This window comes from Diceros bicornis, chromosome 10 (genome assembly GCF_020826845.1).
Source record: "Diceros bicornis minor isolate mBicDic1 chromosome 10, mDicBic1.mat.cur, whole genome shotgun sequence".
In the NCBI taxonomy this organism is placed as follows: domain Eukaryota; kingdom Metazoa; phylum Chordata; class Mammalia; order Perissodactyla; family Rhinocerotidae; genus Diceros; species Diceros bicornis.
In genome coordinates, this window is record NC_080749.1 from 41,372,731 (window position 1) to 41,389,329 (window position 16,599).

At 37.5% G+C, this 16,599-nt stretch overlaps 1 protein-coding gene across 11 annotated transcripts in view; it reads left to right on the forward strand.

Annotated features, from left to right (window-relative positions):
* Window positions 1-16,599, forward strand: part of PKP4 (plakophilin 4) — a 242,056-nt gene that overhangs the window by 167,148 nt on the left and 58,309 nt on the right. For 9 of the 11 annotated variants that reach the window (XM_058549019.1, XM_058549020.1, XM_058549021.1 and 6 more), the window contains 2 exons: window positions 14,168-14,299; window positions 14,409-14,599. In XM_058549019.1, coding sequence (XP_058405002.1) covers window positions 14,168-14,299; window positions 14,409-14,599 — 323 coding nt within the window. The remainder of the gene's footprint in view (window positions 1-14,167; window positions 14,300-14,408; window positions 14,600-16,599) is intronic. The other 2 variants (XM_058549017.1, XM_058549018.1) reach the window with 1 other exon arrangement.

Genomic DNA, 16,599 nt, shown 5'->3' on the forward strand with positions numbered 1-16,599 from the left:
AAACATCTTTATTCAATTTTCTTGGTTTCCTAAATAAGAAAGGATTACACAAAAGGATTTAGGATTAAAGGTCTGTTATTGTACCTCATTTTTCTTTAATACTTTGGACGTTTACTTGCAGACAATTTCTCTACCTTTTTTTTTTTGAGTATTACAAATTTGACTTGAAAAGCTTAGCACTTTAAAAGCTTTTTCGTGATAAGGTGAATTGTTAGCAGGGCAGTGATTTGATCACTACCTGGGAGAGATCTCTGCCTACTCAGATGTTTTCAGGATGTTACATTCTGTTGAAATGCCAGAAACTGAGACCAGCTGCTGAAATTTGTTTTTAAATAGCTTGCTTACTGTCGTGTCATTTTCTAAGGAAGATATCAGGATGCCCTAGGCAGAAGAGCTTTGCATTTCTTTATGATTCAGTGCAGAACAATCAGCTTGCTTGTTTTTTTGTGGTTTCTTGGTTGGTTTTTAACCTGTACTAGGGATAGTAAGCTGTTTGAAAGTAAAAAGCCAAAGCTTTTTAAGTTTGGATGCTCAACCAGATGACTTTCCAAAGCATGAAAAACTGTCCATTCTCCAAAACATTTTATTTTCCCAGGCTGGTTGGGAAGGAGCCTTAAGGAGAAGCTTTCCTAGAAGTAATAAAGTGGTTTTGAAGATTTTATGCTTTATTGTTGTCCTGCCTTTCTATTGCCCTCTCTCTTCCTTCTTCTGTATTTTCTAGCTTACCAGTGTTACATATTACTCTCTCAAAACGTAAATGAACATCCATTTGTCTTTTATGAAGAGGAGAGTTTATCCTTTTCTGTTTTGGCTTTGTCTTTTCCTTAGCCTTGCATTTCCTATAACCTTGCATTTTTGTGTTTTTTACGTATATTCTGCTAAAAAGGAATGAAGGAGGGAATGTTGTCTTAGTGCTCTGTAGGGGAGGAAGAACTATTCCTCTACCCTCTAGGTCCTTCTGGCTGATCTAAGAATTGAATTGACAGGAGACAGAATAACTGGAGAAAATCAAACAAAGTTTAATGACATGTATACATGGGAGAAACCCAGGAAATCTGAGTAACTCGCCAAAATGGTGGAAGCCGCTACCTTAGATACCATCTTCGGCTAAGGACAGAAAAGGATGTTGAGGGTAGTGGTTTGGGACTTCAGCAGGGAGGAAGGCAATTCACAAGGAGGTGGAAAAGCAAATGTTTGGTAAACAGATGTTTGCTGGACCATCTATAGACAATGTGACCCCAGAGAGAGAACTTAGATAAAAATGAGCTTAGCAAGGATCCTCCAAGTCTACCATACCCAGAGTTATCTAAGGTGACAGCTCCTTCCTGGGACAGGCCTTCTGTCTTAAATTCTTTTAGGCAGTTAGGGAAAAGGTCAAAGTTTCTTTTTGAGTCTTAAAAGTAATGAAGCCAAAGAGACACATTTTAGGGTGGCAAATTCTGATCCCCCACAGCTCCTTTCCATTGTGTTTTTTATTAGGGTCATTTTTCCATTGTTCACATCTTTATATCTTAACAATTTATATATTTGTACAGTCTCTTATGTTCACCAAAATTTGAGGTAGCTTTTGAGAAGACATATAATAAAACAAAAATAAACAGCAGAATTACAGAAAATATATATTAGAATAATAGGTAAAGGCCTGAGGAAAGTAAGAATGCAAATATATACACATATAATTATCCTTCATGATGGAAAATATTATGCAGAATATCTTTTAAAGAAAAAAGCCTTGGATTTACTTCTCTTTTAAGAAAAAGCACACCAATTCAGTATAAAAATAACCATATGCAGAGTATGCTACCCACCATAGAGAAGCTGTGTATTCAAGCCGTAAGTTGAGTCCTTTTGTGAAAGTGATCCCTGGTTGTTAATTAAATCCTCCAGCCATGTCCTGTAAAGTGAATTTTGCTACAAGTCACAATTTCAGTTTTTCTGTACCAGGGAAAAAAAAATTACTAGAGTCTAGGCGGTTGCCAGTTTTAGTACCTATGTGTAAAGTGAGGGGAAGGAAGCAGCCTCAGCCTGAGAATCTATCCTTCCCTTCCCCCTGTCCCTGCAGAATAGAACGAGGAGCACCCGACAGAGCTGGAGTGCACTGTTTGTCCCCACTCAGCCAGAGAACCAGGCTTGTGGTCTTGAACACCAACATGGTTCCTAGAAGGAGAAAGTGTTCAAGAAATAGTTGCAGAAGTAGAAATTAATGTATAATAAGTAAGTGACTGGGCATTAGTACTCATGGATAAGAAATTAAAGAGGCCAAAAGATTGGAGTCGCTAGTAAAGAATGAGTTAGCAAAAGACACAGAAGCATAAAAGTGGGGGAAATTTCTGGTTGACCCAGAAGGTATTAAGGGATTTATAGACTTAGGTGGGTCTGTTACAATAAATAATGAGTAGGAGAGAAGATATTAATGATTTCATGCAGTTAGGATATTTGATGTTTGCCAATAAATATGAAAGGGATGGGAAAAGATTGTAGTAAAATAGAAATTTTAAACTGATAATGATACTTAACCTGTTAATCTCAAATTCATGTTGCCTGATGTGTAGTAAGCCAATCACCAAGACACCAGTGCTTGGAGATGGAGAAAGATTTCTTTGAATTGGCCAGAACGAGAAGGTGGGAAGATAGGTTCTCTCAAATCCGCATGTTTCTTTCACTCCAAATAAGCCAGCTGGGGGCTGGTTATCTGGTGGTCGTAACTTCCTTAAAGGCGTTCTTTTTCCTTAAAGGCGTTCTTTTTCTTCTGCAAAACAAGCTTATAAATCCTTGTGACCCTTGAGTCACCCCTCAAGTTAAACAAGAAAACAGCAAATTAACAAGATTAACTTCTTTTCATCTGTGTCTGTGTTGGGAACAAGGTTAAAGGGTAATCATGTTCTTATTGAATATTTATAGTAACCCACAGGTACCAGGCTTCAATAAGATTATTTAACTTGGCAGTGCCACATTCATTTATTGTGTAATATGTATTGAAGGGCCATAATTTTAACATACTGGCACTTAAATCATTATTGTGTGGTATATACTGACATTAGTGGTTAATATATACTACTAAATTTAAGACTTTATAGTGGTCAGGTTTTGCATTTTGTTTATATATTTAAATTTTGTTTCTAAAATGTGTGGACAAAAGTTTCTGCCACTGGGATGGGTTAAAAAAATGTAAATACTGAAGATAAAAGATAAATGAGAGACTAGTCTTAAGTCAATTTATCTTTCTTTCTTCTTCCATCTGGAGCAAGTAATTTACAACACAAAAAAGCATTAGCACATCATGAGATAAGATGGGAACTTAAATGGGAACACTTTATGCCTCAGTAGAAATGTACTGAATTTATAAAGGAGATACAGTAGAAAGTTATATTATACATGTTCATGGATAGCATGTTAGGTTAGCAATCATGTAAAAAGGACTATTATTTTATTGAGGATTTTGGATGTTATGATTTATTATGGCTATAAATTGTACAAATGACAAAATTTTATCATATGTTCCTTCCTGTTTCTCTTCTAAATATCAGGAGAAATATGAATTTCTGTTTAAACTTAGCCTCAGAATCCAAGTTTTTCCTCTCTTATTTTTTCAGGCTTTTTTTAGCCACATAGTCATGCCAGTCTTATCACAACTGCAGTGCTGTAGCTTCCTGATCATCACTATAAAGGTTCTCAACTTTTTGATATTTTATTACAAAAATAAGGAATGCTTCTTATTTAAAAAAAAAAAAAAAAAGTCTTGGAGAATTTGGAGTAAAAGGTAAAAATTTCCTTTATTCCCACATCTCCCCATATTATCACCATTGCCACACACACACCATGTATAGAAGAAAATCTGGAATGAAACAGGCCAAACTGTTAGGTGTGTATGTGTAAATATCCAGATACGTGGGTTTGTTTTGTTTTTTAAGGCAATTAGGATATACTATACATTGTTCTGTGACTTTGGTTTTTTCCTTAACAACATAGTAAAACCATGCATGTGTTTTTATATCAATAAATAAAGATCTGCCTCCTTTTTAATGGCTGAGTAGTATCTGTTGTTTAGAAAATGTATGTAACCAGTCCCTAATTATTAGTGAACTTTTTTCCCCAGTTTTTCACTTGAACAAACAATGGTAAAAATTGTTTCCGTACATCTGTCTGTCTCTGTCAATTATATTTTTTTAAGTGGAACTGACTGGGCAAGGGTGTTTACGTTTTTGTTTTGGCAAATAGTGTCAAATTGCCCAGCAAAAATGCTTAACAATATGAGGGCAGGGTACTTTTCCTCTACCCTCTTAGGTTATGCCTGTGAATGTAACTGACAATAGACACAGTAATAGGAGAAAAAACCTGAGAGTATTCATATGCGTATAGAGCTCACAAAAGAAGGCTAAAGTTAGGGACTTATATACCTAACTTAATAGGGGAGAGGAAGCAGGCAGAAAAGGCTTCTATGGGAAGAACAAATGGGTTTCTAGGGAAACAAATGGGGAGATAAGACAGTTTTGATAATGTTTGTTTATACAGGTGTGAGTGGTTTCAGTTTTTATCCTTCATGCCATAAAACTCCCCCAGAGGGGATCCATGGCAACCTTGCTCTAAGAAGGCTTCTTTCTGCATCTGTTGAATCTGAAACGTCTTTAGTTTAAAATAATCTTTATGCCAACTCGCACTGTCCAAGTGGGTCCGCACAAATATATACTCCTACCTATACCAACAATTATGCTTCTCTATGCTTACTATGTTACCAGAGCATAGGAGTGTAAATCTTCCTGAATATTTAGAATTTTAATAAGTTGTTAGGTTTTTAAAAAATCATTTGTTTCACATTTCTCTATATCATAAGGTTTATGGACAGATTAAACAGAGTAAAATTATTTAAAGAAATCATTACTAAATATTCATTAAATCAGAACATTGCATGGAGACTTCAGCATACCACTGGCCGTTCTATTATTTGGTTAGTTCTTATGGCAATCGGAGATCAACCTGATCTTCGAATTTGATAAAATTGTCCTGTTTCCTGGCAGTTTTGCTTTCTTCTGTTTTCATATCTGGCTCAAAATGAGCGGATAAATTTTTCTGTCAACAAAAATGCAGCAACCACTATCAAAACAAGCAAAAAACAAACTTTTTTATCACCGTTGGAGGTAATTAGGGTACCAACACCTCACTCTGCTGGTTCCCAGACTTTGCTGCACATTAGAATCGCCTATGGAGCTGTGGAAGTCTTGATGCTCAGACCTCTCCCCACACAATTAAATGCAAAAGTCTAGGGCCTGAACCAGGCATCAGTAGTCGTTAAAGATCCCCAGATGATTCTACTCTGCAGTTTGAGAACCACTGCCTCACTCATAATTAATTTAATTACTAGTAATTAAAGAGAAGAATTAAAAGTTTATCCTGCCTATCCTATACAGATGTATTTCAGGATAACCCTAGCTATTACTAGCTATCTAAAGATTTCTTAAATATGCCAAAAGAATTCCTACTGATAAACTCAGAAAAAATAATAAAATTAGAAAAATTACCAATTTTATCCCCTAATGAAATAATTGATTCAAGCAAAGATTGTCAATGTAGGCAAAAATCCCTATATTCTCAATCTTAGGTGTATGTTAGAATCGCCTTGGGAGTTTTTAGAAATCCTGATATTCAGACCACAACGTAGGCTGATTGAATCAGAGTCTCTGGGCATGGGGCTCAGGCAGCAGTGGTTTCTAAAGTCTCCACCCACCCCCACTCAGCACCCCAGGTGACTGCAGTGTGCAACCAAGGTTGAGAACCATTGCATCAGGAGAAAGGTTGAGGGTAAAGTTGAAAAGAGAAGGATCAGGCTGCCACCAGTTAGTTATAGTGGCTGATAGATCTTAGCAACTCTAAAAGTTATGATATGATATGATGTGAAGTACATGGCAACACCCATAAAGTATTCTAACACAAAAGTTGGACCTGAAAGCTTTTAGCTCTTTCTACTTACAAGAAATATTGAGGTTTGAGGATAGGTAAACGCCACAATGAAAAACCCATCAGACAAATTCAGAACGTGGAGCATCCTACAAGTTTATTGCTTTGGTTTCTTCCATAAGTGAAGAACACGAAAATGAGGGCATGGGAGCCCCTTTCCAGATTTAAGGAACTTAAGTAACAGTCACAGTCACATGCCATCAGTGAATCTTATTTCAGCCTGACTTAGCACAAGCCAACTGAAGAAAGACATTTTTGAAACATCAGGAAAATTTGAATATGAATATGGCATTATGGAATAATTGCGGTTTTGTGAAGTTCTTAATTTACAGAGATACGTATTGAAGTATTTAGGGTTGAAATGATCTAATATAAGGGATCTGTTTTAAAATTCTGTGGCAAAGAAAGGAAAAAGAAATAAATGGGGGCCAGCCCCGTGGCTTAGCGGTTAAGTGCGTGCGCTCTGCTACTGGCGGCCCGGGTTCAGATCCCAGGCGCGCACCGACGCACTACTTCTCTGGCCATGCTGAGGCCGCGTCCCACATACAGCAGCTAGAAGGATGTGTAGCTATGACGTACAACTATCTACTGGGGCTTTGGGGGAAAAATAAATAAATAAAAATTAAAAAAATAAATAAAGTCTCTTTAAAAAAAAAATGGAGCATTAAAAGTGTGGCAAAATGTTGTTATTAAATCTGGGGGGTAGTTAATTATACTTTTTTCTCTATTTTTGTATATGTTTGAAAACTTTAAAAAAAATTAAATACAAATTCTTTAAACAAAAAGTTCAAAATATTGGTGTTAAAATAGTACATCAGAGTGACATGTGTTAAAGCCAGCAAACTGTGGACCATACTCCAAAGGTTAGCCCTAACGTTAATGAAACCAACTATGAGATAGATGACATGAGTTTCCCAGCCAGTGGATGTTATTTAATTTGTTTCCAGGTAGTTGGGATTTTTGTTAAATGAATCCTTATTAAGCAAAATTACCTATAATGTGCTGGTCATCAGCCTTTCTGCTAGTTTAGAATTCCCCATTTATCACTATGCTTGTGCATGGGTGGCAACCACCAAATAAGAGGGTTAGCATTTGGCTTTAGCAAATATGCATCTGAAAGTTCCTAAGCCACTTATATGTGATATATGAACACATCCCCAAAAAGCTTAATTATAGTGAGTACTTTGTGTGAAAATCAGATATCCAGTTTCAGCCTTTAACATTTTATATTTAATACAAACATGTCAAATAAACATTTAAGTTTTCTCATACTTGAATGATATGTGAAGAAATATTCTATTAACTATCTAAAATAAAATAGAAATTGTCAAGTCAGAAAGCTCCTCTTGGGGCCAGCCCCAGTGGCGCAAGCAGTTAAGTGCGCGTGCTCCGCTGCGGCGGCCCAGGGTTTGCCGAGTCAGATCCTGGGCGCGCACCGACGCACTGCTTGTCGAGCCATGCTATGACGGCGTCCCATATAAAGTAGAGGAAGATGGGCACAGATGTTAGCTCAGGGCCGGTCTTCCTCAGAAAAAAAAGGAGGATTGGCATCAGATGTTAGCTCAGGGCTGACCTTCCTCACCAAAGGAAAAAAAAAAAAAAACAGCAAGCTCCTCTTTTTCCAGTACCATCTCCTCAACGTCCAGAGCCGTACTTCCTCAGTTGACAGGCGTTGCTTTGGGAAACATCAGAAACCATCTCTCACTCTTCATTTCATCTTATGCCCAAGTTAGTCCACGTTTAGCTTTATCTTGATAATCTTTACAAAAAAAGATAACCCAGTAGAAAAGCATAGTAAAACTTGGTTTCAGAAGATGCATTTGTTTCTTTTGATGGTGAGTATCATCCCATATTGTTTTGTATGGGTTTTTTTTTTTTTTAAGAAGGTTTTCTAGGGTTTTGTTTTTAACAGAGGGAATCTACCTTGTATCTCCCATTATCAAATATTCCCGTTTCTATATTTGGTAACATTTTTTCCCCAAAAGGAATAAAATTTGTTGTAGAAAAAATGTTTGGGTGATTTTTTTACTTGAGGTATAATTGACATTAGAGTGATTTTTTTGAGCACTTATTTTCTTATTTTCCATAGACCACTGACTTTTTACATCTTTTTCAGCTTTCTCTGTAGAAAGATGAGCCCCATGGCCTTTTATGCTAAAGTCAGTGTTGGTAAACAGTAAACACACTTGACGTGTGTGATCCTTTTTTTCATCTTTGTATTTCTAAACTCCTTTTTTTCTAGTTTTCCTCTTTTATGTTGGTATGACACCTGTATTTTAATTAGTACCCAGACTAAAAATACTTAAATAAACACTCTTTTCAATATGACTGTGGAAATTTCTATTTTAAAAAAAAAGTTACTTTTAATCATTTTGTATTCCTGGACAGAATCCAGCAATTTAAAAATATTTAGGAACAGGAGATCTCTCTGGTGACATATAAAACTAAAATACTTTTAAGATCTGCCATTGTAGAAATCAAATAAAGCACTGTATAGCTTTTATACAGATACAAAGTTTGCTTAAACTATGAAATTGAATCCAAGGAGATGAGCTTTGACAGTGGATTTCAAGGCAGACTAGTTGATGTTGGAGCAAAGTTGGAAGTGAACTACAAGATACTTCATTAGTGGTTTCTATTTTCCAAGGCTTTTCACACAACATTTTCTAAATGAATAAAATTTTTAGAGCCATTGTCTTATTAATATTTAAAAGATAATGTAAGTGTGTATAACACTCAAGAACTTATTCTTGAGTATTAAAGAGAACCGGACTAGAAATAGTTTTAAGGGCCGGCCCCGTGGCTTAGCTGTTAAGTGCGAGCGCTCCGCTACTGGCAGCCCGGGGTCAGATCCCGGCCGCGCACCAATGCACCGCTTCTCCGGCCACGCTGAGGCCGCGTCCCACATACAGCAACTAGAAGGATGTGCAGCTATGACATACAACTATCTACTGGGGCTTTGGGGAAAAAAAAGGAGGAGGATTGGCAATAGATGTTAGCTCAGAGCCGGTCTTGCTCAGCAAAAAGAGGAGGATTAGCACGGATGTTAGCTCAGGGCTGATCTCCCTCACAAAAAAAAAAGAAAGAAAGAAATAGTTTCAAGAAATATGGTTTTCTGCCTGTTCTCGTAAGCCTTTACTTCCATTAAAATTCAACTTTTAAAAGATATCTTATGTATATAGTCATTTCTGTTTGAGTCAACAAACTCCAAGTATCTGTAATATTCTTAAAATATCAGTCAACGTCCATCTATATCTTCCGTGGACCAAAGAAGGTTCTCATGCTTAACGTCTCCCTCATCCTATTTACATTTTCACTGTGAAACAGTGTTTCACAATGATCCCCTTCCCTCCAATGATAAGGTACGTGCTGTAGAAATGAGTCTTGTACATCAGAGAAGTTACTGAAGAGGAGAAGTCTTTTCGGGGCCATCCTCCATGACCCCTTCCAGCATTTGGCTGAGAACTTTACTTCTTAGCCATAGAAGCTCTGTGAAAGATAGACTCCCTCCTGAGCCTATGCTGCTACAGGAAGTGAGAGCCCTATGGCCAAACAGGAGGTTGAGTTCCCATAAGACAAAATTTCTACTCATATTTTTCACAAAGTATTACCCCTCTGAGTCTGATAACCTGACCTCAACTTACAGGCCAGAGAGCTGGAAAAAATGTGACATATTCAATTCTCTTAACTGTCAAAGAGAGTATCGTCTGCCTTAACATTACATGTTGTTACCATCCCAAGAGCCCTGCCAAAACTCACACTGCACTATCTTTTATGTAAGGGCAAACCGCTAAACATCATAGCAACTCAGAATAGGCACAGACAAGGAGAAGCTAGCAGAAGGTTACAGCATGCTGGATTGTGAAAGACTAGTTACAGGGTTATATATACTAAAAATCTCCTTACTGATCTGATCTCTAGGTTCCTGTTTCCATGGTGATTTTACACGCAATACAGACTTCCATCATTTCATGTAGCATAAACAGTAAGACACATAGATTAACAAAACTGAGGCATTTTAATATCAAGTTCTTTAGAGATGCCTTAGACATTTTAATGAGCATACTTTTATGTACACTGGTTATGTATTTGGGAGGTACATCACAGAAAAGGTAAAATAATCCACTTTGTGTTTTATCTTTTACTGTGAGCTTAATGGGGTGGATAATATACCAGATTTTCATAGCCCTACAGCATTACTGTCTCTTACCCACTAACGTTTTTCTCAGATGCAACTTGCTGCTTTTTCTAATTACTTGCTTTGTGTGTATGTGTGTGTGTAATATTGGGGCACTCAGATGAAATGTAACAAACAGGCAAGAAGGACCATGCTTCCAATAATCTCCCAATCTTAAACACAAATGGAGATTATTTCATTCTACCTTGAAGCTTGTTCAAATTCTGTATTTTTAGACATGCATTTTCTTGGAAGATGCTAATTTGGTGTTTGAAAATGCCCCATAGTATATTTCTGGTGTCCTAGAAAACGTTTGTGATTTTTTTTTAAAGTAACACATGTTCTTTAGTACACAGATTAAAGAAGTAGCGTTCACATTCTGTTTGCCATTTTTACTGATAAAAGTGTCTCTTGATTTTATGTTCTGATTATGCTAGATCACAACATGCCAACTATTTAATTATAGTTTACAGCATTGATCATGAAGTGGTTAACCCTATCCTATAAGTCTCTGTGGTTTCTCTGGTGAATTTGACTAGTGTCTTCTTCATTCTACGTAGCAGATGTTTTTAAAAGACATTCATTTTAAAGCAAGATTGCATAAATAATGCATAATTAATCATTGCAAACCTCACCATACTACAATAAGGAATACTTTATTCAGTAATTAGGGTGTGGGTCTTCTGTTTATCTGAGGTATGGTGTATGTGTGTATACACATTTATGTGTGTGTATATAATTTATGAATTACAGATTTTCAAAGAAACAGTAAATAATAGTAAAACTAGTTTGAAAACAATTTCTAGTAATAATTCAGAAGAGATTTCAGTGTCTTTTTGTCTTTGCAGATATGCATTATCATTGGGCTCCACTTTAGAAGTAGAAAAATGACTGAAGACCTTGTTCATAATATGAATTTGGTTGTTTTATAGTTCACATTAAATAGACTTCTTTTATCAACTTTTTAAAACTTTCACTTTCATATCTCCTTAAAGATAAAGCACAAAATCTATACCCTGTTCTCTACACCCAGTTCATAGATCTTCAGATTGGATTTGGGGGATGTGGAAATTTAGTATTTTAGTGTTCTGGTTACCATTGGAATGACCTTTTCTATATTCTATTTTCTGAGGCATTGCATTTAAAAATATGGGAAACAAGTACTATTTACAGGGTACATGGTTATGTTTTGGCGTAATTTTGTTTATTTTTTTTGTATTTTTTGAGATACCAATTCTGTTAAGTTTTATTGTTAGGGTGACCAGTATGGACTCACATATCTCACAATTTGTTCTTGCTCTGTTTAAGATTACTTACTTTAAATAGCTTCTCTTTAAAGAAGAGTTTAAGTGAGCACAATTGCTTGTCACATGGTTTGTGAGAAAATGTTCCATTGGGTGAAGAGACACAACTGCTGAGGTACAGATTTTTAGGGTGCTTCTTTCTCTTTTCCTATTTAAATAATAGTTTCTAATGGTTAAAAAAAAAAAGAGGCATACACAGAACTGTAATGGTTTTGGTTTCCATGGTGATAATTTTTCAGATCCTGACACTGCATGCCACCTAATGTTTCTAAGCCAAAAGCTTTGAGGTATTGGTGTCCCAGGTTTTATCTTATACTAAAGGTGAAGCTAAGAACTATCTAAACATCTTTTTATTTTTAAAAGTGGTACATTTTTCCATGTATGAGAAGGCTTGGAGCTACCACAGTGCTCTTTCTGTACCTGTAGTTTGTTGCTGTTCCATATTTGATTTTCCAGCGTCCGTTCCCAGATGAGACAAAGGTGGACCACTGCGGAGCTCTGATTTCAGGCCCTCTCTTTATAGCTATTCCCAGGCCCTCCCGTTCCCTATAAAACTCTTCTAGCCTAACAAGCTATGTGTTTTACTTAGTCCTTAATAAAACTCCTTCAAGAATTGCTGTATAAGAATGTTTAGATCTCTGGAAACTCGTAACAGAAGACTTAAAGATGAAGCAGATCGCTCTCCAGTACTATCAGCCTGACAGAGACTTAGATCATGTTTCAGCGTGTACAAGGGAAACCATATACAATCTGCAATCTTTATGGAAATTCAAAACTTAAGAATTCAAAACTGTCACAGAGCTCTACTACCTAGAAGTATACTGTCAAATGGTAAATCAGGAGACAGGTTGTTAAAAACCTATATTAAGAATGTCAGTGAATCTTTCTGGAGGCTAGGAATCAAAACCTTGAATTGAATTTGACATCAGGTTAAAGGTTTAGAATGCAGTGGGATTCCCAGTTCTCTCGTAAACCTTGTATTCACTTTCCAAACTAGCTTGATCAGCAATGCCTAAATGTTTTACATAGACAAACTTTATTGAACACCGTAAAGTAAAGCCACAGCATGATAGCAAGCGTGAGTCAGCACTCAGTAAAGCGAGGCTGCTATTCTTACTGGGAATTTATTTGTTCAGCAAGTATTTACTGGGCACCCACTGAGTGCTGTGCACCTATCCTAGGCACTGGGGGTGCAACAGTAAGCAGATGTCACTGCCGGCATGGAGCTTATATTCTACTGGAGAGGGATGGTGATGAGTGCTGTAAAGAAAGGAAAAGCCAGTCTCCTGTGATAAATGGATACTGCTTAGATATTGAGGAGATTTTCCCTAAGCTCCTTTCCCCCAGACACACACTCACACACGCACACACATACACATACACACACCCGTATCTTTACTCATATCTGCATTCTTAGAGCCTGACATCAAGTATGGCCTTAGTAAGTGGTTAAATGAAGACAGTCATAAAAGAAAGACAAATGAAGAATTGAAATCCTGGGGCCGGCCTGGTGGCGCAGCAGTTAAGTGTGCGCACTCCGCTGCGGCGCCCCGGGGTTTGTCGGTTCGGATCCCGGGCATGCACCGACGCACCGTTTGGCAAGCCATGCTGTGGCGGCGTCCCATATAAAGTGGAGGAAGATGGGCACGGACGTTAGCCCAGGGCCAGTCTTCCTCAGAAAAGAATGAAGAGGATTGGCAGATGTTAGCACAGGGCTGGTCTCCTCGCAAAAAAAAAAAAAAGAATTGAAATCCTTAGGATTGTGTATTGAACTGAGAATGTGATACAGACTTAGTTTAAATCTTTGAAGTGAGAATGAAGCAACATTCCTGAAAAATGTGTAACATGAAGGTTAAATTTGAGGAAAGAAAGACTTGTGAAGAAAAGCAGAACATGGGCAAATGTATTTTGAAAATATTAGAGAAAAGAGGACGTATTTGAATGGAATTGGGGAAAGGCACTATAATCTCCACCACCTAAATTTACGGCATAAAAAACAGACGTTGGAATAGGGAAGGAGGAGATCGATTCTTGTTGTTCTATTTTGTTTTGAGTTCAAGACAGCAAAATGGTACACTTGAAAATAAAACAAGATAATAGGAGAGACAAATTTGGCTAGAGGAAACAATGATCAGGTTAGGTTTGTATTCATTTGGAGAAAGAATAAAATAAGCAAATGCATAAGAAATGAAAATTTCCATTCTTTGCAACTCTGAAAACTCTGCACAGAGTTTTGTTGATTTTAGACGATATGAAACATAACATAAAAAACCAGCCCTATCTCCAGAGGTTCCATCACCAGGCTTAGTAATATGAAGACCATGCAAGTTTTCATTTCACAAGTTTGAGATATGGAAGATCTTTTTTTTCAAATGCTTGGCCACCATACTAACTCAGCGTCTGTTAATCCTCTTGGAGAAGGATGAGGGTGAGTTTTCTAAGGGGGAACCAGTCAGTTTTCAGATTTTAATTTAATAGAGTGTATAAGTTAATTTGGGGCTGGTGATCAGGATGAACAATATTCATGAAATTTAGTAAAATATATTAATAAACTGAGTGTATGGAACACTTTCATATAGAAAAGAGTCAAAATGATTATACAGTTTAAATTGAAATTAGCCTTGTATTAACATATAGATTACAAGATGTTACTGACAAATATCTGAACCTTTTTTAGCAAGTTTTTATGAAATATTGCCATTGGATTTAGCTGATTAAACTTATCTTCTTACAGATGTGCAAAATACTGGTATAAATAAACCTAGAGTTTCTGATGCTGTCCATCCCAACAACTATCTCATCAGGACAGAGCCAGAACAAGGGACCCTCTATTCACCAGAACAGACATCTCTCCATGAAAGTGAGGGTCTGTTGTGTTATCTTTTAAGTAGTGGATTTGCTTTTAATACTTTTTTGTGAAAATGAGCATCAGACGTGTAAAATAAAGATATTTCCTGCTGGTTTCGTTCCTATAGGATCATTGGGTAACTCAAGAAGTTCAACACAAATGAATTCTTATTCCGACAGTGGATACCAGGAAGCAGGGAGTTTCCACAACAGCCAGAACTTGAGTAAGGCAGATAATAGACCACAGCATTCATTCATAGGATCAACCAATAACCATTTGGTGAGGAATTCAAGAGCTGAAGGACAAACACTGGTTCAGGTAAGCCAGACACACATCAAGATCCTTATAAACAAACACCCTCCTAATTGAATTTCTGTTGTAAGTATTCCTTATTAAAAGCAAGACCAGTATATACAAGTTTGAATTTATAGAATGGATCAAGTAGTGAAATCATTTTACACTATTCAAGTCTGTCACATTAAGGAATTCTTAGGCATGAAACCTGAAAATATATTAGTTTCTATTAATTAACTCCTATTAATGAATTTTGATGAATTACAGACACAGGAGAGTAATTCTTCTGGAAGCAGCAAGTTTGGCACGAGGGGAGGAGTCCAGGAGGGGTGTGAGAGAATTGGGTGGAGTATTGTAGTCCCTGAGGGGTTATGAGTTTCTCAAAATACTAGAGCTAAAATATGCTATAAAGGGTCCTAGAAGGCAGAACACTGTTCCCACACCTACGTGAAATGGGACTGGCCCATTCTAACCAAAATTTTTACCATCATCACTGGAATTGTTCCTGAAAATGCATTTCTTTCCTTTGTTAGAGTATAGTATTCCTGCCTACGGAAAGTTATATATGGAAGCATATCCATTCTGTTGGTTTAGCATTTTCTAACTTGATAGTAAAAAATATAATATTGCATATGTATTTACAAAAACTCCTTAGCTACTCACTCATTGCCACTTTATTCACATCAGTTAACCGGCATATGCCAGAATTAGAATTAGAAGTGATAGGAGTCCTGAATGGCAGTAACCAGTGAGGATAACTATCTGTCCAAGTACCCTAGTGATTTCTCTGGAACTGAAAAATGGTAAGATGATCAAAGAAGTTAGGTGAACTCTGTGCTGCTCATAATGAAACACAGGAAGCCCTGAAGGTACGCACAGCAGTGGGCCAGGGTTCCCAAAGGAGAGACACAATACGACTTTGGCACTTTCGCTCAACAATTTAGGGGACATTTTTAAGTAATGGGAAACATTTTTATATTAAAACAAATGTAAATATAGTGCACAAATTTTTAAGCTAAAACAGGAAATCTTGCACTTGTAGGAAGCTACTTCCAGCTACACCCCAGTCCTCAGATTATACATTTTCTCCTTTGCTGTTAGGGAGGCTTTAGTGGAAAAGTTTGAGAAGCTTTGGACTAAATGCTTACAGGACTTCATCTGCTTAGGTGAATTTCTACGTCAGCAGGTCTGAAGTCACTTGAATAGTAATTACCTTAATTACAGAAATCGTCTTTTTTTTTCCCCCCCAAAGCCCCAGTAGATAGTTGTATGTCATAGCTGCACATCCTTCTAGTTGCTGTATGTGGGACACGGCCTCAGCATGGCCAGAGAAGCGGTGAGCACCTGGGATGCGAACCCCGGGCTGCCAGCAGCGGAGCGCGCGCACTTAACTGCTAAGCCACGGGGCCGGCCCCAGAAATTGTCTTTTCTCCCCCCTTAAAAGTGGTTATGTTACCTCCCCCCCACCCCTGCCCCGCTTCTTTTTTTTTTAACTTAGGTAAGTTGATCTTGTTCCTAGAGCTGAAGAATTAGGTTGCAAGGGGTCTCTAAATCTTAATTTGCATATAATCTGGGCAACACATTTTCCAACTATTGCCTTCCCAGAATGGTTGAGTTTGAACACACATGAGGTCTCAGAGCAGGTGTTTCAGGCACCCCAGTTGCTTGTGACACATGGAGACAAAGCCTGCTTCGTCTTACAACATCTGAGAGTGTACAAAGTTCTTATCCCTTTTTCGTTTATTGCCGCAACTAAAACTGAAACGGGGCTGATGGCAACTGGACTCCAGCAGTCACTAAGGAGATTCAGAGTGCCTGGCCCTGAGCTTGTAATGTCTGTTTCCCATGCCTGTTCCCCTCAGGCCTGTGCCCCAGTCCAGCCACCATTCTTCTTCCTTGTCTTACTGCATCAAGAAAGGGATCTGAGACCCAATGTTTGTAGGAGTCTGCAGATTCATAGAAGGACCAGCCATGGCAGAAATGTTCTTCATTTCCCATTCTGGTCTTTTCCAGCTGGTTAAGCC